Source organism: Mytilus galloprovincialis, chromosome 9, assembly GCF_965363235.1.
Source record: "Mytilus galloprovincialis chromosome 9, xbMytGall1.hap1.1, whole genome shotgun sequence".
NCBI lineage: Eukaryota > Metazoa > Mollusca > Bivalvia > Mytilida > Mytilidae > Mytilus > Mytilus galloprovincialis.
Window position 1 is genome coordinate 64,549,993 of NC_134846.1, and position 24,533 is coordinate 64,574,525.

Sequence of the window (24,533 nt, forward strand, 5' to 3'; positions counted from 1 at the left end):
ACGTGGAAAAAAAAACATTATTTATATTCTGAAGAAACTAAAAAGAAGAAAAGAAATAAAGTTTGTTTCCATATTTATTTTGCCTTTAAAAGTCTGTAATTATTATATAAAAAAATCTTGGTCTATTATTATGGTCCCAGATCAAATATAACTAAATGACAAGGGGGCGTGTCTGTTTTTAAAACAGGAAGTAAACAAACTGCGACCACGTGACTCATATCTTCCTCACCGTTTGCAGCGACTAACTCAGTAACTGAACATTGACAATGGCTATCCCTGAGAGATGTATTGAAAATTACAAATACACTTTCCAGAAAGAGTTATTAAGGTAAGAAGGATGAAATTCCATTAAAAAATACCGCTGACAATTCTTTAGCATTTTTTAATGAAGCATTTTAGCTTGTTCCAAATATTGACCTTTACACAAGACTTCTAAATTATCAATGAACAACTGGTTATTTTAACATTCTGGCATTGATTTCTTGGGAAAAAAATAAGCAACGAATTTAAACAAACGAAACAGAATTTTGGTTTATTATTTGAAACCAAATGTCCCAGGTTTTAGTCCTAGACTTGACAATGTGATTTAGGGAGTCAAATTATACTCTAGTGTCATGTACATGTAGTGTATACAGAGAAATATAAATGCACAATGCCTCATGTGATCTGAGTTACCACTTAAAAAATAATAACTTTTATAAAGTTTAGTACCATAATTTAAAATGTCTTTATGCATGCAAGGTGCTAATTGAAGGAACTATTCCCTCATCTACGGGTGATATGCTTCATTCAGTCATTCCACATTTTGACCTAGGATTTTTTTTTAAGAACTGATAATTCATTCACTTATTTACAGATAACACACCCGAAGGTGAAAATGTGGAATGTATAAAAAATTATTATAGTCACAATAAAGTGAACTTGATAAAAGTGAAACACAATTTATAAGATATAAAATTTTACTATTTTATGATATCAAAAACTAATCATGATAATGGAAGATCATACATTTGCCACACACTAAATATAAATCTGTCCAGTCTGGATGAGAATTTTCATTATCTTTGATTTGGAGTAGGACTTATAATTTTCTAACATAATTCCCAATTACAGAATACTTCTTAGCCAACTGCAGGTTAAATTCATTTTTTCAGGATTATTAATTGACAGTTGGCACAATAATGTGTCTAGAGTTACAAAATGTACATGTATGCCCTAGAGAATATCTCTAACCTTTATTAAGGTTTGCAGATGATAAGTTTTCTTTGAAAAGCACCTGAGGACTTTGATCACTATCGGATGATGGCAGACCTGTAATAGGCGTTGCTGGAATGTGCTCTTTTCGATCGTTAGGCAAATGAAGTGAACAGGCGTATTCTGGTGTATAACTGTCCTTGGAGTCTGAAGCTGTCTGACCAAGTGGCTAATGCTTTTCCCGAATAGACGTTTTTCGGGATTCCATTATCAAAATCTATCAAAAGTTGGTGTTGGTACTTGTTTGGTGTCGAATGTTGATGGAACATGACGTACATTTTACATCAAAGGCCATCCTGTATATATTTAGTCCTTGTTGTTGTGATGCCCTAGACAGGAACATACTTCCTGAGAAAATTTCACACAATCACCTGAAGTTGAGTTAGTTTTTGTGTTTGTTATAATCAGCGTTCTCCCTGTATGATGTGGCAGTTTCTTAAAGGTTCTCCACGGGCATTTAACGTTTCCGTCCAAGTATTGTGAGAAGAATATCTTCCTGACAGAATCGAAATGAAACCCCTGATTGGATGACAAAAGACAAACATCGAAAATGTTGTGTCTCTGTCAGGTGTAGCATGGCCCGTTAAAATGGATTCGTGTCGATCAGTGTTTTCATTAATCATGCGTTTAACGGTTTTTACTCCATTTTCGCCCTGCAGTATCTATGCGGGAAAGACACGAAAGCCGATGGTGTATACCCCAGTCTTGAAGAAACTGTCTCGTAGCAGTTGTGGTAAATTCAGGACCGCCGTCAGATACGAGTTATTCGGAATCCTAAAAGTTACAAATATGCGTCGAAGGTAGGTTTTGAGTCCGGCTGCTCCGTTTGCTGATCTTAACAATTGGCAAGTTTGAGTATAGGTCAACTCTGACGAGGTTACACATCCCCTTAAGCTTACATTGAAAGCCAGAACAGACTCATTGAAATGGAGTCTGGTGACATCAGAGATGTTGGTGGAGCATTGGGTGTTATCCAATTTCAATGGTTGCATCTTGCTCTTTGTGCTGAAATAGTGGGAGTGATACCTGACCAAATGACTTATGACTCGAGCTTTGCTCGAGAAATCATTGCTGCTTAATCCTTGGTGGACTGCGTGTAAAGCAGACACAACTTCCTCTCGGAGACTAGGGGGAATGATTATTCTATTCTTGTATATTATAACACCATCAATAGTGTAAAGGTATTCATGGAATTACAAGTATTCCCGCAATTGGGGAGGAAATTCATGTAAAAATTTGGGTGTACTTTACTCAATCAAATTGATAAGTTCATTCATACTGTCATCAGTTGCTGTAGTGGTACGAACTCTGTCCAAAGTAACAGAGCTGACTGCAAGCGAATCAATCGAAGACACGACTGATATAAAGACACTGTTTCAGTAGGATTTGATACTAAATCTGAATTATGTATGTCTTCTAAGAATGATGCGGCAAGTGGCAACGACATTGTACTATTCTTGATGGCTGCTATGTCCTCTGAGAGGGTTCCCAGTTTGATGACGTGACAAACTGTCAGCAGCATAATGTTATGATCAACCGCTATAATAAGATCGTCACATCCCAGTACAAAATACCTTGCTTCGTCCAAAGCGTCGACAACGGCTAGAGCTTCGCCTTTTACTGGACCATAACGTGATTCAGCTGAATGTGCTAAACTTCTCCACACAAGTGTTATTTGCCATCCTGTATTACAACAGAATGGTTCTTTTTAGGCAGGAAAAAATATGAAATTTGCTTATGATAGCAGCTTATATTCCTCGAATAGTCTTTTGATTTGTTCCTCCAAGTAAAATGGTGTTCAAGGTTTCAATAATTGCCCGAAGGGAAGCATCGTATAAGTTATGCTGTAGGTATAGGACACGTAGTTAACAAGACCAAACAATGATTGTACATCCGTGATATTTCTTGGAGATGGAAAATCTAGTTTCGCTCTTTATCGGTATTTCAAGCAAGGGCGGATGGACAGGGTTGGACGGGATTCAAATCCTGTGAATTCTACAACAATTTGACAGACTATGAACTTCTTTTGGAGTAATGCCATGCCCACCACATATATCGAACCATTGTGCATCTTGAAAAAGCTTCCCGCAATTCCATCAGCCCATAGGAGGACGTCACCCACACATTTTGTTTCGTTCGGAATATCGGCAACAATTCAATCATCTTGTATAAATGTCACCTGCAGCTATGTAACTTTGTGGAGCCGTCCTGTAACGATAACAATAACGATATTTGCACACTATGATAGCCGTTCCAGGCGTCAAAAACGATTTTCCTCTTTCCATAAGATACTGATCTAACCTGGTGAAAAGATGAAGGCGTATGGTATGTTTCAAGTGTTGCGTGTACATTATGGGGTTGAAAATCAACAGTACGATGTGGTTTTCCATTTTTCTTGGCACAAACAACCATTCTATGGCACCATGTGACAGGTTACCCAACTGGAACATGTCACAGTAAAATACGTCAAGTCGGACGTCCTGACAAGACCAGCTTTTACATACTCTTTCCAGTGGATTGTTACTGGTACTGTGGTTATAAGCAACAGGTTCAGCATCTGGATCCACCATCAATCGCATTGATGGTCCATCCATCAGTGGCAATGGTTGGTGATCATATGTATTGAAGGTATTAGATTTGTAATAGTCTGTGATAAATTGTTTTATTTTTGTACGGTTACTTTCAGTAGCTGGATATGGTAACTTCATCGGCATTGGAGGCGGAAGCTTCCATTAAAGACCGTTACAGGTGGTATCTAGGCCATTAATACTTCCGCTGTTGCGGAAAGGCTTACCCTTCCGGAGCACCTGATTTCACTCCCGGTTTTTAGTGGAGTTCGTGTTGTTTTTTATTTATTATTTATAACTGTTGATTTAAATGTCTTTTGGTTTTACGAGTCTTTGAATTGTTTACCCCTTAATTTTGATTGTTATTGTCTTGTTTGTGATGTTGTGAGGATTCTCAGGTACTCTGAGCTGAGTCTTTTGTAGACAAAACGCGCGTCTGGCGTAAATATAAAATTTTAATCCTGGTATCTATGATGAATTTATTTGCAACCACTGGGTCAATGACACTGCTGGTGGAGATTTATTTCCCTGAGGGTATCACCAACCCAGTAATCAGCACTTCTGTGTTGACTTGAGTTATCATTGAAATGTTCATAATTATAAATTAACTGTAAATTAAACTTTGAATATTTGAAAAACAAAGGCTTTTCTACCCCAGGAATAGATTACCTTAGCTGTATTTGGCAAAACTTTTAGGATTTTTGGGTCCTCAATGCTCTTCATCTTTGTACTCTATTTGGCCTTTTAAATATTTTTTGATTCGAGCGTCACTGATGAGTCTTTTGAAGTCGAAACGCGCGTCTGGCGTTAATATAAAATGTTAATCCTGCTTTCTATGATGAGTTTATTTGCAACCACTGGGTCGATACCACTGCTGGTGGAGATTTATTTCCCCGAGGGTATCACCAGCCAAGTAATCATCACTTCTGTGTTGACTTGAGTTACCATTGATATGTTCATAATTATAAATTAACTGTAAATCAACTTTGAATTTTTAAAAAACTAAGGCTTTTCTACCCCAGGAATAGATTACCTTAGCTGTATTTGGCAAAGCTTTTAGGATTTTTTGGTCCTCAATGCTCTTCAACTTTGTACTCTATTTGGCCTTTTAAATATGATTTGATTCGTGCGTCACTGATGAGTCTTTTGTAGACGAAACGCGCGTCTGACGTAAATTTAAAATTTTAATCCTGCTTTCTATGATGAGTTTATTTGCAACCACTGGGTCGATGCCACTGCTAGTGGAGATTTATTTCCCCGAGGGTATCACCAGCCCAGTAATCAGAACTTCTGTGTTGACTTGAGTTATCATTGATATGTTCATAATTATAAATTAACTGTAAACTAAACTTTAAATTTTTTAAAACCTAAGGCTTTTCTACCCGAGGAATAGATTACCTTAGCTGTATTTGGCAAAATTTTTAGGAAGTTTTTGGTCCTCATTGCTCTTCAACTTTGTACTTTATTTATCCTTTTAAATATTTTTTTATTCGAGCGTCACTGGAGAGTCTTTTGTAGACAAAACGCGCGTCTGGCGTTAATATAAAATTTTAATCTTGGTTTCTATGATGAGTTTATTTGCAACCACTGGGTCGATACCACTGCTGGTGGAGATTTATTTCCCCGAGGGTATCACCAGCCTCGTAGTCAGCACTTCTGTGTTGACTTGAGTTATCATTGATATGTTCATAATTATAAATTAACTGTAAACTAAACTTTGTTTTTTGAAAAACTAAGGCGTTTCGACCCGAGGAATAGATTACCTTAGCTGTATTTGGCAAAACTTTTAGGAATTTTTGGGTCCTTAATGCTCTTCAACTTTGTACTCTATTTGGCCTTTTAAATATGTTTTGATTCGAGCGTCACTGATGAGTCTTTTGTAGACGAAACGCACTTCTGGCGGAAATATAAAATTTTAATCCTGGTATCTATGATGAGTTTATTTGTTGCATCGCGTCAATTTCCCTAATTGTTAGAAATCTGTTGGAGATCATTCGAAGGGCAATGCACGCTTCCCTGTTTTTTTGAAATAGTTTATCAAAGTTGTCAGATATATACGTCAATTGTTTCGTTTCGACATGTCTACCTCGCTCATCTTTGCCGGAGATGGGGAGTATGGTTGATCGTGATTCCTTTGTTGTTGGCAACATGCATTTTCATATTGACAGGGATTAAGCAAGTCTGATTTATTCCTAGTCTATGGATGACCCTGAAACATGCAAGTCATCTCTGACATTCTGTAACCGCCATAGCAGAGATATCAACAGTATTTGTTCTTTTTTTCATGTTGAAAGCAAATGCTTCATAATATTATAGTAATATTCTCAAAACAAGGTTGATGAATGGTTTTGGTTTACATTTTTTTCGATTCGAGTGTATTTTTTATAGACGAAATGCGCATCTGGCGCAAATATAAAATTTCAATTCTGGTATCTATGATGAGTTTATTGGATGCCTTGCTGATCCATTATTATAATGATGATAGTCTATGGCTAGCGATCTGCCATGTGTTTTAAGTGAATCGCAAGATATGCTTAACAGGGAACCAAACCAAGCACCTTCACAATCGTCTATATAAATATAAGTATATCAGTTGTTCGACCTGTTAGTCAAATGCGTTTTGTTTAAATATACCTTTTAATTTTTTTGGATCTTTTGGAAAATGTTGTTTGTGCTGTATTTAGACCCCTCTACAACGAAATTTGTTTCGAAAATTGCGGTTTTTATCCACCGCAATCATAGGTTTGAACGTAGTTTTCAATTTAGATGTTTTTTTTATTTTTTCGTTTGGGCTTGTATCATATTTTCCCTCCGGTTTATATGATCCGTTGATTCTATATTGACTCTAAAAATTCAAGAGTCTATATTAAATTGAGGGTAAATTTTATGGCCTTCCAAATACCGTTTCGATCCCTAACATCACTGAAGAGACATTTATTGTCGAAATCCGGATCTGGTTTCCCAAAAAATATTGACACCTCATGTTTGAGGCATAACATCTTGGCCACAAGTTTATTGTTTTCTGTTTAATATTAAATTTATATTTAGATCCATTTTGTTACACCTTGTGATCAATTTTATTTGGCAATCGGCAATGGCAGTCAGCAGGGTTAAAGAACATCAGTTGTTCGACCTGTTAGTCAAATGTGTTTTGTTTAAATATACTTTTTCACTTTTTTGGTCTTTTAGAAAATATTGTTTGTGTTGTATTTAGACCCTTCTACAACGAAATTTATTTTACATGCACACGTGTAAAAATAGCGGTTTTTATACGCCCGTCAACGGGACGTATTATGGTATACAAATGTCCAGTGTCCGTCCGTCTGTCTGTCCGGCGTAAACATGTCGCACCGTAACTTGAGAACGACTTATCCAAATTTCATTAAACTTAATATAGTTGTTTCTTATAATGGTCAAAGATCTGTATACTTTTTGGTGAAAATAAGATATAAACTTTTTGAGTTACGGCACTTTGTAACTAAAACAGGGGTGTGTTTTTTCACATGTCGCACCATATCTCAAAAACAATTCTTGATTATTGCTTAAAACTTTACACACTTCTTTGTTATATTAATCTAAAGATCTGTATACTTTTTGGTGATGATTCAAAATTTCATTTTTGAGTTATTGAGTATTTTGTAAAAATGGGGGAGGGTGTTTTTACATGTCGTGCCATATCTCAAAAACGATTTATGATTATTGCTTAAAACTTAACACACTTCTTTGTTATATTAATCTAAAGATCTGTATACTTTTTGATGATGACTCAAAGTTTTAATTTTGAGTTATTGAGTATTTTGTAAAAAAGGGGATTATTTTTTAACATGTCGCGCCGTATCTCAAAAACAATTTGATAAGACAAAAACAAAAACACTAATGGCCATATGCAGGGCAATCTGATTTACGAAGACTTTTGCCGTGTCCCTTCTCTTTTGCCATGATATGAACAAACTTCATTTTTGTCTCTCACGGCTGTCTGCTTTGCCTTTTTGTAAGAGCTGCTAGCTGCTAGAGTCATTTGAGAACTAAGTATACTAGATGCTGAACGTTTTCTCGAATCTTTTACTTTAACGAACAGAGTGACTGTTGCAGCGGTCATGTCTTTGTTTTTGTCACCGAGGAGACCAAGTTGGATTCCTGGATAGGAAAGGCCTCGAGCAAGAACGTCCCGAATAATGGTGTCTATATAGTTCACATCTGTGTTACAAGTACAGCACTTTATAAAGAATTTGCAGACATCAGCTTGTCCTCGCAAACGTGCGCAAGAACTACATTCTAAATCGTCGTCGACTCATACTATAAAGTGTGACTCTGGCCACCATTGTATTCTCCTCACAAACAGCAAGTTTTTGGATTACAGCATTCAGTTCTTGCACAGGCTTGTTTGTTAAACAATCCACTGCTGATTGTGTCAAGTCCTTGCAAAGCTGCTGCTCATCTTAGTTTTCTAGAAGCTTAACTACCTTGTAACGACCAGCAATTTTCGTAACTTCAACATAATCGGACCATATACATATTACATATTTAATCAAGACATATCCTGTCCTTTACAACATGAACTCTATTGCATTTATGAAAAACGTTTAATATCCTTTAGTTTGGCTTTATTTCTGTTCGTTATGATTGTGTTTCTTGTCTAATACAGTTGCAGATCCTATATAGAATATGAATCAACTCAAGTTCATTGTGCAACTGAATAGTAAGACTAACGCAGTGAATAACAGAACAAAAGTTCCAACAGTAATACTGTCCTTTTGTTTATTCTGTCTTATATTATCTTTTATCAAGTTTGTTTATTTTACAGAGGGAAGGTTGCATTTGTCACTGGTGGAGCTTCAGGAATATGTTTTACCATTGCTGAGGTTCTTATGAGGTAAATAAATAACATGCTATCTTTTTTTATTTACTCTTCTCCCTCATACCTTTGATGATATTCATATTTATTATATACTTAGTAGTAAATACAGATAAAATGTATGTGTAATACAATCAATGGCAAGCGTGCTGTATCAGCCACCCGTGATGATATGGATATCAGCACGGTTGCAAAAGCTTTATCACACCTTTAATCTGTATGACGTCACGTCATTGATTGAAGTCACTGTTGCAAAGCTTGATCAAATCCCTAATCTGTATGACGTCATGTCAAACCTATAATCTGTATGACGTCATTTCAAAACTCCTTATCTGTATGACGTCATGTCACATAAAAACATCTACTTGAGGTAAATGTATATAATAAAGTGTATATGATATGGCTTTTTCAATATCACACACCATATTAACCCTCAACCAGTATAATCCCTCGAGCAGAGCTCTTGGGATCATGTTGGTGTCTCGGGTTGATACAGATGCAATATTGAAAAAGCCATATGATATTCTCTATTTACAAAAACTTCATCTGGTTTGAAATGACAACTAGTTCATACTTATACATACGTTTTGTACATGTTTAGAAAATATGCAAAATGTTCACAAAAAACTGTAACCCGATTGTTATTTTCTCTCTGGAAAAGGGAAGTTATGTTGGTTGACACTTCAATTGGCCAAAATATTCATGGAAAAAGCTAAGGTTGCATAGCAAGAAATTGTATATCTTCTACATGACATTACTATTATGACCTCAAAGTGAAAATGTAAGTTTTACAACAACGTTTTACTTTTGGTGAATTTGATAGGCAAATGTAGTTTCAAAATGTATCTTCTCATTCTATACTTGTAATTAGTATAAGTATAAATAGCTGAGATTGATTGATATGATTTTTTTTATTACTCTTTTATTTACAGGCATGGTTGTGATACTGTAATAGTAAGTCGACGTATGGACAAACTTAAGCAGTCAGCTGACTTATTGATGAAAGCTACAGGGAGGAAATGTGTTCCTATACAGATGGATGTTAGAAAGGTTGGTTAGGTTTAAAGTGTAATAGCAAAGTAGCAGCATAATTTAATCAGACATCATATAGAAATATACCTGAAAATTTTGTCAAACTGTGTTATGTGAGATACTTTCTGCCTGGAAATGAAGCTATAATTTACGCAATTACAATTTGCAGACAAGAAAATTTAGTTAAGGGACTATTTCTTAATGAAATTGTTGTCTTTATTCTTTGTCTTTGGTTTTACTGTGGATAATATATGCTGGAATCTACTGTTTAAGTATGTAATCTCCAAGATACCAAGAGTGAAATCACATTTTAAAACTTCAATAGATCACAAAGTGAATGAATTTGTTATTATTTCTAAATATATAGGAATGAGTGAGCAATATTTTAATTTTTTTTTACACAGAACTGCACATTTATTTTATTCTCCTCATATATTTATAGTTAACAGTTATCTGTTAGAAGTTGTTATTGCAAAATAGTTGTTTTATTTTAGTTCGATTGTTTTTTTTTATAATACAGCTGTATTAATAATTGCAGTAGCAGCTTAACCTTATTTAACTTTACATGTGATATAAGTCTAATTTAATAAGATAACTAGTGGCCATATGTCTAAATAATAGTTCAACAGCATCTAAGCTGATTACTTAGATTTATTCCCTCACAGTTAGCTTCGAATCCAGCTGTAGTTATGCTCAGACATTTATGAAGTAGGCTATGATTACTAATTAATTTGTATTTTAAAAACGATTATAATACCAAAACAGTGCACATACAATATAAAATCAAGAAGATGTGGGATGATTGCCTATTAGACAAGTTTCTACCAGAGACCAATCAACTATAGGTCACCATATGACCTTTAACATTGAGAAAAACACACACCATTTGATAAATTTATACTTTTGTATGATGCTTTCAGCCAGAACAGATTATTAAGGCTGTGGACGAGGCTTTAGCACAGATGGGAAGAATTGATATTTTGATAAATGGTTAGTATACATTGTATGACTTTCTATTATTTTTATGAAAGGTCAGACAATGGTAAAATTGTTTTAACATTATAAATGCATATGTTTATTCAGCCAATCAACATTTTAAAAAAGAACAAGGCAGAAAAAAACACATTATAGTATTTTCTTTTGCAATGGCCAACCTAAGTCCAGACCAAATGTTAAAACTCATTTTGTTGGGTCACTTTTCAACTGTTGTTCTCATTAATAAATTTGAAGATTTGAATACAATATTGTCAAATTTTACAAGCTTTTCTTATTTAAACTGGTCCTGAGATGATTTTTTATTAGAATTTAACTTCTAATGATCTAGCTCAGTAATTAGATATCCATCAAATTATGTAGGTTTTCTTAACTATGTTTCAGAACTTTCCAAAATTAGTCATTTATTTGACAGATTTTTTAAATTATTCCACAAAGATGTTAACCTACTGTAGGAAGGGGATAAAGTACTGGTAGATTCATTTCACTTTTAAACAAAACTATTTGTAGGTGCTGCTGGAAACTTTCTTGCCCCTGCAGCCTCACTCTCATTCAATGCTTTTAAAACTGTGATGGAAATAGATGCTCATGGTACATTTAATGTCAGCAAAGTTGTGTATGATAAGTTTTTCAAGGTATGTATATTTCTGAGGTTCTAAAGATCACATTATACATAAATATCATACTAAAATGTCTACACAAATTAAGCAAAACTAGTAGCTGCATGTAGTTTGTTTCTGTTTCTGTGAGAAATTGTTTGAATATAGAAGAACTTATGGGCGCATAAAAACAAATCATTTGATTTATTAAAACAATATCAACTATATAACAAGAATTTGTATAGTAAGACAATAGTGCTGTTGATATTCGAATGATGTTATATTGATTCCAACACTGAATAGGTTTATAATGTTAGTAAGCTACTTTTGTAAATAGAAATAATGCAGTACCAAAGTATTGTGTATTGTGGAAACCAGAGGTACATTAGTTTCAGATACTGATGAATATATTTGACCCGTGAAGTTAAAAAAAAATCATCAAAAATACCAGGCTTATACTTTTGTATGCCATACATGCCTTTTGTCTACAAAAGACTCATAAATGAAATTTAAGTAATTGAGTCCTTGTCTTTGATTTTTTATGAAAGTATCTAATAAACAGTGCTTTTCCACAGGACCATGGAGGTATGATAGTCAATATAACAGCCACACTACAGATGAGGGGAACAGCTTTACAGACGCATGCTGGATCGGCTAAGGCTGCTATTGGTAAGCATGCTTACTGTCATCAACTCAATGTGAATAATACATAAATTAACCGTGTACATTAATTCAAAAAACTCAATATTTGCAAACACCAGTGAGAATGACCACTGCCCTGTCCTCGATCTTGATATCTATATCACTAACGGAAAGCTGAATACTAAAATTTATGATAAAAGAGATGATTTTTCATTTCCTATCGTTAATTATCCATTTTTAGATGGTGACGTTCCCTTGTCACAATCTTACGGTGTTTATATATCTGAACTTGTACGATTCGCTCGTGTATGTAACAATGTTTTAGATTTTAGCGAGAGAAATTTATGTATTACTGAAAAATTATTACACCAGGGTTTTCGATATCACAAACTAGTCAAAACATTCACTAAATTTTATCATTGGTATAAGGACATCATTCGTAAATATAGCTCAACATGCAGACTTCTTATACGTTCAGGTATTTCACATCCAATTTTTTATGGAAATATTGTTTATAAAGCACAAAGGTGTCAGGATTCACCTCAAAAACTAACAAAACCTTTGAATAGACTTATTAAGAAGGGATATAGTTACGATACTGTTGTCAGGTCATTAAATATTGCATATTTTGGCGTTAATATTGATTCACTTATAGGGTCTTTACATCGGAACTAAACACATTTATTCAAAAACCAGTTGTTGGCATGACACGGATTATGTTCTTCTCATATATGTTATGATGGTATGATACTAAACCCCTAACGGGAAGGATTGTGCCTGATGTTCATATGATGAAATCATAATCTTTCAGTCAGTTTAATTGAAGTCTGGAGCTGGCATGTCAGTTAACTGCTAGTAGTCTGTTGTTATTTATGTATTATTGTCATTTTGTTTATTTTCTTTGGTTACATCTTCTGACATCAGACTCGGACTTCTCTTGAACTGAATTTTAATGTGCGTATTGTTATGCGTTTACTTTTCTACATTGGCTAGAGGTATAGGGGGAGGGTTGATATCTCACAAACATGTTTAACCCCGCCGCATTTTTGCGCCTGTCCCAAGTCAGGAGCCTCTGGCCTTTGTTAGTCTTGTATTATTTTAATTTTAGTTTCTTGTGTACAATTTGGAAATTAGTATGGCGTTCATTATCACTGAACTAGTATATATTTGTTTAGGGGCCAGTTGAAGGACGCCTCCGGGTGCGGGAATTTCTCGCTGCATTGAAGACCTGTTGGTGACCTTCTGCTGTTGTTTTTTTCTATGGTCGGGTTGTTGTCTCTTTGGCACATTCCCCATTTCCATTCTCAATTTTATAAGTACTTAAACATTGTTGGTTTGTAGCACAAAATTGTATTCATCAGTATTTATTATTTGCATTGACAACCTTGATCAGCTGAAAAATATAATAAATACAAAAGATTAAAAAAGAACACCATAAGCACTTTAACAGAGATTATTCCAAGACGTCACCTACCTAAACATGCCTTCTAACATCATTCAATTGCTAAAAATATTAACACAGTTTATGTCCATTATATATATGGAAGAAACAAAAAATGAAAACATCAGAATATTTAAAGTAAAAGAAATCTTCAGAATGATATAATAATAAAGTTGTAGTGAACCATAGAACAGCTCAAGTTTTCATTTTTGCAAAACATTGAAATTGCTTAGTGTTAGTCTGTTTAGAAAAATGAAGAAAAAAAATTAAAGTAAAGCAGACAAATCATTTTAAGGTAATGATGTTTTTTTATATCTAACAAAATTGTCTGAAATTGTAAACCAAAAGCGTATCTTCAGAACATATTATAACTAAATATGCTTTCCATGTTGTTTCATTATACTAGTTGTTTCAGAATGATTAAAGACAACTGCTCATGTATCTAATAAAACAAATGGTACTATTCGAATTATTGTTAAAATTGGTATAATGAAAGGGTTTGTTATTATTTTAATTTCAAAAGAGGCAATGACCAGACATTTAGCAGTAGAATGGGGACCTGATAAAGTTCGTGTTATGTGTGTTGCTCCTGGACCAATAGGTGATACAGAGGGCATGAATAGACTAGGTAATTCTAATTGTGATAATAACTTATTATATGTGTCTGTTTTAAAGGAAATATTTACACTGTATACAGTTATTAGGTTGTGCTGATGTGTGTCTATATGTTAAATGATATACATATCACATTAAAAATTCGTATTTTTTAACCAGAACTGACATTTTCCTTGTATAAATTGATATACACCAGTTCCCTTAAACAAATTGATTCACAGGTTGATGTGTTGCTAAAGTAAAGATGCAACAGAAATGATGTGAACTCTATGGAATTTTAATCAATACTCAATTCCCATTTCTAAAATAGTTAAAGTGGTGAAATTACATTTTCTGTACAAGTTTGTGTACTAGTAAAATGTATGAATTGCAATATGCTTCTTTATTTATATTTAAAATCAGAAGATAAAAGTAAAATAACTGAGTTATCGACCTCCGAGGAGAATTCAAAATGAAGTCTGTAATTAAATGGCAAAATCAAAAGCTCAAACACATTAAATGAATGGATAGCAACTGTCAAATTCCTGACTAGGTACAGGCACTTGCAGTTAATACTAACAAATTTGTCATTTGAAATTAAATCTGATTTCATACAAGGAGTATAATAGTTCTTGACCACAAAGTTTTCTTGTACTGCTGTAGCAAATTATTTTGTATTGAACTGATTATGATAAAATGTCAATACATTGTTGACTGATATAACATGGAATACAGACACCTTTAAAGAGACAGTTTAAATGGTAAGTTGTCAGTTCAAATGAATACATTTTTCTGCTAAATGATTTACAACACTACTGTTTGTATTTACTATTATTCAGAATAATTTGTATAAAACTATTCTATAAAATATTACATGTTGACATACAAAATATCTCCACAATAACTTGATTGATACTAGTGTATTAAACAAGAGTAAAACACAACATATACAAATGTTTTCATTAAAACAAATTATTTGTGAAGAATTTTTAAAGGAGTAGGTCCGGTAAGGACCGATGTTGGCCTCAAATTTCAGGTTCATCTGACGAAAGATTTTGACCACTTTTTAAACACTTAAGTGTCTATTTTATTTGAATTAATTAGTTTATGTGAAAGGTTTTAACAGATTTAGTCATTAAAAACGATCCGATTCAAGCTGAAATATGAAAAATCTACCTAATATGCCGAAAAATGTCACTTTTCAGATGGTTTTTGGTAAAAATGAAAGTGGCCGCATCCGTGTTCATCCTCAACCTTTATATATGTTATGTAGTATCATAAAATACAACTTACATTTCAATATTAAGGATGAACACAAATGCGGCCACTTTCGTTTTACACGAAAACCGTCTAAAATTTAACTAAAATGCTAGAATTATGAGGATTTCAGTAATTTAGCATGACTTAATGGTGCTAGTACCGGATATATGTGCATTGTATTGTCAAAATCAGCCCATATTTATGTAGCAGAAACATTCTACTGTCCAATAAATAACTAAAGGTTTACATTTTAACAATTTTGTAAAACTGCTATATTTTGGGGCCAAAAAGGGGTCTTACTGAACCTACTCCTTTAACATGTTATTAATAAAAACCCATGCAACAACATTGCTTAGGGGTATCTGTTTGACAATATTACTTGTGACCTTTCTAAGTCATCTTCAGTGGTCTTTGCATAAACTAAGTGTACATATTTTGTTACCAGAATTATGTGTCAGTCATTTTTTACTCTTAAATAAAAATTTAACAATGACGAGGTAGGTTTTAATGACCTTCACTACCCATCAATAGACGGCCATACATACAACTGTTAGTTTAGACAGACAAATAAAAGAATAAAAAACATCTGCGAATATACAAAAAAAGACTTTACAAATATGATCTAGACAAACATATATAGTAAAGATGTCTTTTAAAGGGGTTTTGGGTTTTGATGCCAGAATCTTTTATTCATATTCAAACAACAGCCAAAAGAAAACAGGTGTATACAAAAAAAAACAATTTAAAAAAGACAGATTTATTACCAATAGCAAAAATAAGACAAAACAAAATTAAAAAGCACATACAAACAACAGTACAATTAAAATAAACATTCAAATTGAACAGTAGAATTGAGACAACCTTAAAAACAACCATTAAGGTGGTACCCAACACTTCAACTAAAATTAATTTGGCTCTTTTAATTTTCTTTTAATTTTGACAAAGTATCCTTTGACAAAAATATGAAAATTTCTAAAAAATTGAACCAACCGTTTTATCAGAAAATTTACACTGGTTAAATAGCAGTTTGACAAACACTTATTTTTATCACTGAGAAGCTTAATATTCCCTTAACAACACAATGTAATTAAAACGTTTAGCTAATTTTACAGTTATCTCCCTGTAGTTTTAGGTACACAAACAACAATGAAAATTTGCCATACATAAAAACACAACTGTAAAAATAATACATATATTACATACAATAAACATTAAAAATAAAATAAACAAACATCAGTGAAAATGAGACCAACAGACAAAAAAAATTTAAAAGTAAAGAACAGACAAAACAGCAGTAAAAAAAAGTCCAACAGACAAAACAAAAGTAAAAATTGGAACAGACAAACAACAGTGATAATAAGACAGACATATGGACAACAAAAAAAAGTAGATATACAAACAACTCTTATCTATGATATAAACAAACGCATTGGTGGCCTTGGGCTGTTTTATGTTCTTTTGTCAGGTAGTCTCTTTGAAACATCCCCTATTTCCATTCTCAATTTAAGCATCTGTGAAAATAGACCTACATACAAATAGTGCTGAATACACTTCAGACATATACAATAAACGAAACTAAACAATAGATTAGACAAACAAGCCTCCTTTAAAACCGAAATTGGTTAACTCCACAAATCTTGATTGATACTAGCTATATAGTATATTAAAGAAGAGTAAACATTATCTGATATATGCATATAGCATGTCACATTGATGAATGCTCAGAAATCTTGTAAATAATCAAAATCATTCATGAAATGATTCAGCAATTATTTTGGATGTTTTATTCAGTTAAGAATATTCCAAAAACAAAACTGATGGAGTGATGAAAAAAGACAATATTCTAGTAAGCTATTTTAACTTGGTAAACAGTTTTATTTAAATTTATTATGAATTGTCGTAATTTTTAGGTGGAAAAAATTTGACTGATAATATTGTAAAAGTAATACCAATACAACGTATAGGAACCAGGCAAGATATAGGAGATACAGTACTGTATGTGGTGAGCAATGCTGCCCAGCTCCTTACTGGGACAACAATAATAGCTGATGGTGGAAGTTGTTTAACTGATGACAATAACTTTATAGCTAGAAGGGCAATGGTTCAAAAATTGTCTAAATTGTGATATGTCACTTAAACGTATTTAAATAAATCAAAATGCTTGATTAAATAATCAACTTTGATAATTTTTAGATAAAATAATGTATGATTATATTGGAAAATAAATACATGGAGCAGAATATATTGATTCCTGATAATATTAGTGAATGAAACAATTGTTGCCGTTTATATACATATTTTTCAAAACACTGAATGCATTTTTCTAGGTAATTTTATCAACCTTTTCAACAAGAAGATTAGAAGAAGAGAAATTGCTACAAGTTAGTTAATGAGTATACCAAAAAGGAAATTTGCCTTTAAGATTTACAATTGTCCCCATCTTGCTGGATATCTGCAACTGTTAAAGTGTAATAAAGAACATTTCCTTTAATAAAATGTTTTGTAATCAGTTTTTTGTCTATACCCATAAAGATTAATATTGATAATTACAGTCAGAGTTTTGTATTTTTGATTAAATGATGAAATAAGTAATGAATGTTCATCTTTTCAACCTGTAGTTTAGGAAATTCCATCATTGATTAGATATAACAATAGCCTACTGTATGATAGTTAGTCCCAGGGTCAACAGTTCATTAATTGCTATGGTTGGTAACTTCATAAACATATTGTTTTATATTCTCATTTGATTGATTTGATATGTAATTATTGTTCATTTTTCACCACTTGTTATTTAGCACTTATACGTAGTATTTAATTGTCATGATCGTTTACTTCTATCATTTGATCAGAATCATCTTATTCAACTATTCCTTGCTAATTCTATATCTGTCTGGTTTTGCTGCATAATGATTCATATTTGCTTAATTTAAGACATGTGGAACAAAAATACTGGGGTTTGTTGTTTCACTTGTCGTTAGTACACTAAGGTAAATTGGAAAAGGTGAAGTTCATAAACACTGATAAATCAAATGCTCCACCAATGAAAGGAATGAGAAACAGCTGTCATATACCTGACATGGTACAGACATTTTCAGAAGAAAAGGGTGGGTTTAATCTGGTTTTATATCAAGATAATGTTTGCAATTTTTGTAAAATTTGTAGCATTATACCACAAAAGCAATACATTTCTTCGATTTATGTCATTTAAACTCTTATTGCTATGCAGTTATCCTGTTATTTTAAGAGCTTATAGTTGCAATACATGTGTTGATTTTTAGGAACTAGATTTGAATAATTAAACATATTGTTAATTTATTATTGATTGTCTAATGTTTTGATAATTTTTACAAATATAAATGTATTGTAATCCTATGTTCTTGTTTTGTTTTAGTCTAATCACATTGCCAATTCACCTTTACAGAACCTAAAGGCCTATTGGTAATCTCAATGTTCGAACACTTAAATGAAAAAAGGTTCTGTCATTAGTTCAATTGGCATTGTTAAGAACATTTTTAACAGATATCAACGTGTTGGTGTACGCTTTTTAAGATATTACCCAGAAAGCATTAGATTCTGAAAAGGCCAATTATGTAAGGCCATGTAATAATTTGCTGATACATTTGTACTTGGTGTCAGTATTCCTACTGTTCATCATATACTTTTAAATCTAATGAGGCCAAGCTGATCATTAAGTTTTTAATTAAGGTAGCACAAATGTAAGTTCATTACTCTGGTTCAGATTCAGTAATAACCTGGTTACTGCAGCTGAAAATCAAATTAGTAAACTGACCTTGATCATTTAGTTAAAAACTGTTCCACTGATTGAAACTAGATGTAACCGAGATGAGTTCCTCATCTAGTATGGTGTTACTTTTATTATATGATCGAGATTGGTATTATACTTTAGTTTGTAGTTAAAATTACAACAGGGATTTTTCAAAGAGTGTTTTTGTTGTTTCGTTGTTTTTCTCTTATAGTTGATGTGTTTTCTTCGGTTTAAGGGAGCTACCATTTGATTTTTATGGGGGGGCTAGGATGAAAAATTTTGTCCTGCATTTTTTTTTAGTGTTAATCTCTGTCCTGCCTTTTTATTTTTCACTCTATTTGGTCCTGCCTTTTTTTTATTAGTTTATCCTGACTTTTTCTACCTAAATTGTCATCCTGCCTTTTTTTTTTGCAAAGTGTCTCATCCTGCCTTTTTTTTTACTCAAAACTCCTGTCCTGCCTATTTTTTTCAAATTTCATCCTAGCCCCCCCATAAAAATCAAATGGTAGCTCCCTAAGTTTGCAACCCGGATTTGTTTTCTATTAATCGATTGATGACTTTTGAACAGCGGTATACTCCTGTTGCCTTTATTTAATTGCAGACAGTTGTAAAGTTTTTGTTTGCAAGGTTTTATTCTAAAAAAATCATATATTTTCCACATGCCCTCTGCATCCAACCCTCGAATCCGCCATAGATATTATAATCTTTTAAAATGCCTCAAGTATTATCAATCTTTCGATCATTACTACTGTCCCTTCAACAGTCTATGTATCACAGTAATCTCTTTATTATAAGTTACTTTGATGTAATTGATAATTCATTCTATGATTGATTTAATCAATTTTTGCTAAATTGCCAGTAAGAAGTTATTCATACATATCCTGACAAGAGAAAAATGAAGAATAGAAACGGGGAATGGGAGTATTATTCTTTTACATACACTAAGATTGGGCCTACATAAACGGAATTCACTTTGTGAATATTTGGGAAAAAAAATGTTATGTCTTTTAATGACTTAATCAATGTTCATATTTCAGGTGGAAAGCATTTAACACAAGACTTTATAAATGTTATACCTTGTCAGCGCCTTGGAACTAGACAGGACATTGGAGATACAGTTATATATGTTGTCAGTGATGCTGCACAATTGTTAACAGGCACAACTGTTATAGCGGACGGTGGTAGTCACCTGACCCGTAGTAATAATTTCCAGGAAAGAATGACATTGCTTAAAAATTCACGACTTTAATCCTCGAGTTTCAGACTTATTGTAATAAGAGGTTACAATACAGTATCTATAGGCAGATGTAGCTTATGCAAAAATGTTTTTAAGAAAAATAAAAATACGTTCTTCAAACGTAAGAAAAAGCACGATCCGATATAAATTTACATACAAACTTATAAGTCAACTGAAAGGCACAATGACAAAAGACTAAAATACAAAAAACAGTTTACAAAACACGACAAAGAAAAATTAAGACTGATAGACAGCCTATAAAACACCTTTGATATATACTACAAAGTAAAACTATTGTTTTGCTCAACTTTTTTAGTATTATTCTTGCCTGCGAAATATTTTTTTGGAATAATACATATTGTTAATTTATTGTTAATTTTCAATTTTTTTTTAATTTTTGCAAATAAATAAATAGTTTTAAATCATCTGTTGTTGTTTTTAAATCACATTGCCAATGGTGTTAGGCCATGTAATATTTTGCTGATACATTTGTACTTAGTGTCAGTAATCCTACTGTTTGTCATATATTTATGAACTAATGAGACTTAGCTTATCAATAAGTTTTGAGCATTGAGCAAGTAAGCACAAATTAAAGTTCATTATTTACTCTGGTACAGATGTTGTTTTGTTTACCTAGTCATTTATATTTTAGGGTTCAAATGTTAAACATTAAATCATCTTATATTATTATGGTGTTTGATTTTAATAGTTAAATTGTGCAAAGGAAGGAAACACCATTTACAAGATAACGAGTATGATATGAAATTAAGTTCAACATGTCTAAGTCACAAACAGAGAAGTTAATCTCAGTCTTGAATAAAGATAAATGAAAACATCAAATTTCTATGAACTACTTCAACGTGTTACTTGGCTCCACAACTGGCTATTTGAACGCACGATAATAGTCATCAAAGGTACCAGGATTATAATTTAGTACGCCAGACGCGCGTTTCGTCTAAATCAGACTCCTCAGTGACGCTCATATCAACATATTTATAAAGCCAAACAAGTACAAAGTTTAAGAGCATTGAGGATCCAAAATTCCAAAAAGTTGTGCCAAATACGGCTAAGATAAAACTTCCTCTATGAAACTCCATAATAATACTCGTATTAAAACTCTGTTATTGATTAATAGTAAACTCAAATTAGATGCAATAGTAGTTTGTGCTGACATGAATTGTCATTGATATGGTTATATTTATAAATTTACTGTTAACAATTTTTTTAATTTTTTGAAATACTAAGGCTTTTCTACCTCAGGCATAGATAACCTTAGCTGTATTTGGCAAAGCTTTTAGAAATTTTGGTCCTCAATGCTCTTCAATTTCGTACTTTATTTGGCCTTTTAAACTTTTTTGGATTCGAGCGTCACTGATGAGTCTTTTGTAGACTAAACGCGCGTCTGGCGTATATACTAAATTTAGTCCTGGTATCTATGATGAGTTTATTTACCGACGTTCAACACTCATGAATGCATTATTTTTAGAAGAAAAAAAAGCAAGTTTCAAAACAAACCAAAACGAAATCACACGAAATTCAATAGAAACGAGACCGACTGCTTCGATAGGATACACGTCTCCTACTTTTCACGAATCCCATGCGCATACACATTCAGTATGTGGTGTGGTTTTATATTTTATCCAAATTTATAGACAGACGGTCCGTCATCAGTTAGACTTGAAATCTTCACTAGATATCAGGTACTGTTCGTTTTGTCTTTTTATGTTTAATAGATATTAATTGTCGAAATGCGCATCTAATGCAATAAATTTGGTACTATTTATAATGGTATTGCTAGCACTAGGTTGAAACCTTTTCTAATGGTTCTGTCATCAACAATCAAAATTTTTCTATGTCCCCGATATAAGCCAGAAATGATAGCAAAAACAGACACGACTTCCTCCGCCTCATTTAAGCGGTTATCTCATTACCAGAAACGATTATTAACAAGACGATTTTAATATTGAAATTATAAATTTCCCCCATCTAAGCAGCAATCTACCAGCTTTAACTGCATATGGGATATACATTTGCCAATTTTGCAGTTACTCTGCCTTTATAAAACGTCACCAGTGTATGAGCAGCAAGATGATGAACCAGGAGTTTGTCGGAGAACGGCTCGTTCTTTTTTCTGAAAAATGGAAGATACTAAGACCTTGTTGTTAAAAATACTCAATATCAACTTCATAATAATACATGATGGCTTTGGAGAAAAGATTAGAGGGACAGACGTTGTTAATAATCTTGATTACGTATCATTATATTAAAAAAAAAGAAGTTATAGTTTGATCGCCAATTAGACAAAACATGATCTTTATATTTATTTTTTTTTTTCATTTTTAACTCCCATTGTGTAGTTTATGTATTTCACCTTTGGTCATTCTTTTTTTTTATTTACACTTCCGACCATTTTTATTTAACTATGCATTTTTTTGTCTTGACTTTCTTTTTTGTTATGTGCTTTTTTCATAAAGTGTCTATTTGTTTTTTGTTGTTGTTGACCTATTAGTTTATTTTTTGGATGATTAAAGTAATACCACATTGTTGACAATTGTACCCCATTGTTGACAGTTGTACCCATTGTTTTTTAACAGTTTTAACTTTAACGTCTGTTCGTTTTGCTCACACATTGTTGGTCTTTTGTAGACGAAACGCTCGTCTGGCGCACATATAAAATTTCAATTCTGGTATCTATGATGAGTTTAATTTCATAAAAAGAGAGAATTCCAAGCACGTTTCTTGAAAATTGTTTCTGTAAGAACAAAAGAATAAACTTCAAGTTTGTTAATGTTAACTGAATTTGTGCATTAAGCGTTTTCCTTGTTAAGAAAGATTCATATGGAACAATCTAAGAAGATTTAAGATCTTCTACTTTTTCTGTGATTTGTATGAAGATAATTTATTTATACCGGATGTATGTTGGTACATATAATGAAAATTATACTGAATTGATGCGTTTTCAGCAATTTTCTGGATTGACTGACTCTAAGCAGACACTCAAAATATGTACATTTATTGTTAGTTTTAACTAATAGAAACGCAAACAAATAAATGTATGTGTGTGTGTGACTTACGAAAGATTACACAAACTAAAGAAGGATAAGCATAATTAAGTTTGTTCTTCTGTTCTGATGTTAATTTGCCATTTATTTTTTATGATGACAACGTAATGTTATGTTAAAACATTGTATGATCCTGGTGCTAATTTTTTCACTTAAGATTACGTTTTTTAATGTAAACATTTTTATATTTTGCTATCAATAATATTGTGAGAGGGACAATGAGTTAATCACGTAGACGTTATGGGTAGACATTACAAAATACTGTATAGAGTAAAATTTTGAATGGAAATAAGGAATGTGTCAAAGAGACAACAACCCAACCAAAAAAAAAGAAAACAGTCGAATGTCACCAATGGGTCTTCAACACAGCGAGAACAGCCCGCACCCAGAGGAGGTCTTCTGCTGGCACCCAAACACAATTGTGTACAAGTTCAGTGGAAATGGACGTCATACTAATCTCCAAACCATATGAATGAACTGAAATTAAAAATGATACAAAAGGCCCTCTTTATGTAGATGTGCATTCATTGCCTCTCAAATAGTTGAATGTTGATAAAAAAAAATATATCAAATCTTTACAATATACCATTCATCATATTATCCACCATACTCAGACAGGTAAATGCAACTTGACATATCCTTTTCTCATAGATAACTTGTTGATTCGAAATCGAAACGACGGACAACATCAGTTTATCGATGATGAAGTATCGCAAATTAATTTTGAATATAACACCAAAGAGTACACAAGTGAGTAAGGGAATCGCATTTTCTCCATAGAGAGCTTTATGCATGCATTACTCAGCCGCTAGTAAAAAATGCCAGAAACGGGAAATATGACATACTGGATTAATTTAAAGATCAGAATACTATCATAGATCTGAGACCACGATAACATGTCATAGTGAGATGAAACGCATACACCATTGTATCGGTCAATTAATTCATGGTTGCCGTTACACTTGTGTAGTATTTTTCATTCGTTCTTCCACATAGCCTTGCTGGAACAGCTATAGTGTTATAAGTACCTTGATGCAAATTCTATTAACCATGGCGATATAAACCCCTTTGTCATATTTCCTCTCTCGTGAAAGAGTTGAATGCATTAGGTCCTTCTTCGGGGAAAAACGTCTCCATAGTAAAACTGCCAACATTTCTTGTCCAAATGACAATTGAAATATTTTCCTTTTTATCATAACCATTCTAAATTAGAATAACCATTCAAGAGTTT

At 32.8% G+C, this 24,533-nt stretch overlaps 1 protein-coding gene across 2 annotated transcripts; it reads left to right on the forward strand.

Annotated features, from left to right (window-relative positions):
• Nucleotides 1-192: 192 nt before the first annotated feature.
• On the forward strand, nucleotides 193-20,665 carry LOC143045628 (peroxisomal 2,4-dienoyl-CoA reductase [(3E)-enoyl-CoA-producing]-like). 2 transcript variants are annotated; one of them, XM_076218255.1, is made up of 8 exons: nucleotides 193-328; nucleotides 8,626-8,694; nucleotides 9,609-9,726; nucleotides 10,629-10,698; nucleotides 11,212-11,336; nucleotides 11,876-11,969; nucleotides 13,907-14,011; nucleotides 20,041-20,665. In XM_076218255.1, exons 1-8 carry the CDS (start codon nucleotides 267-269, stop codon nucleotides 20,250-20,252), a joined length of 855 nt encoding a protein of 284 aa, XP_076074370.1. In that variant the 5' UTR covers nucleotides 193-266; the 3' UTR covers nucleotides 20,253-20,665. The 2 variants fall into 2 exon arrangements, with proteins under 2 accessions (XP_076074370.1, XP_076074369.1); XM_076218254.1 differs by lacking the exon at nucleotides 20,041-20,665 and adding an exon at nucleotides 17,148-17,747.
• Nucleotides 20,666-24,533: the final 3,868 nt, after the last annotated feature.

Bases quoted from the DNA above. Each gene is read 5' to 3' on its own strand.
- LOC143045628 (XM_076218254.1), top strand. From the start codon at position 267: ATGGCTATCCCTGAGAGATGTATTGAAAATTACAAATACACTTTCCAG. The intron at 8,695-9,608 runs GTAAATAAATAA...TTTTATTTACAG, and splicing joins ATTGCTGAGGTTCTTATGAG to GCATGGTTGTGATACTGTAA. The intron at 11,337-11,875 runs GTATGTATATTT...GCTTTTCCACAG, and splicing joins TGTATGATAAGTTTTTCAAG to GACCATGGAGGTATGATAGT.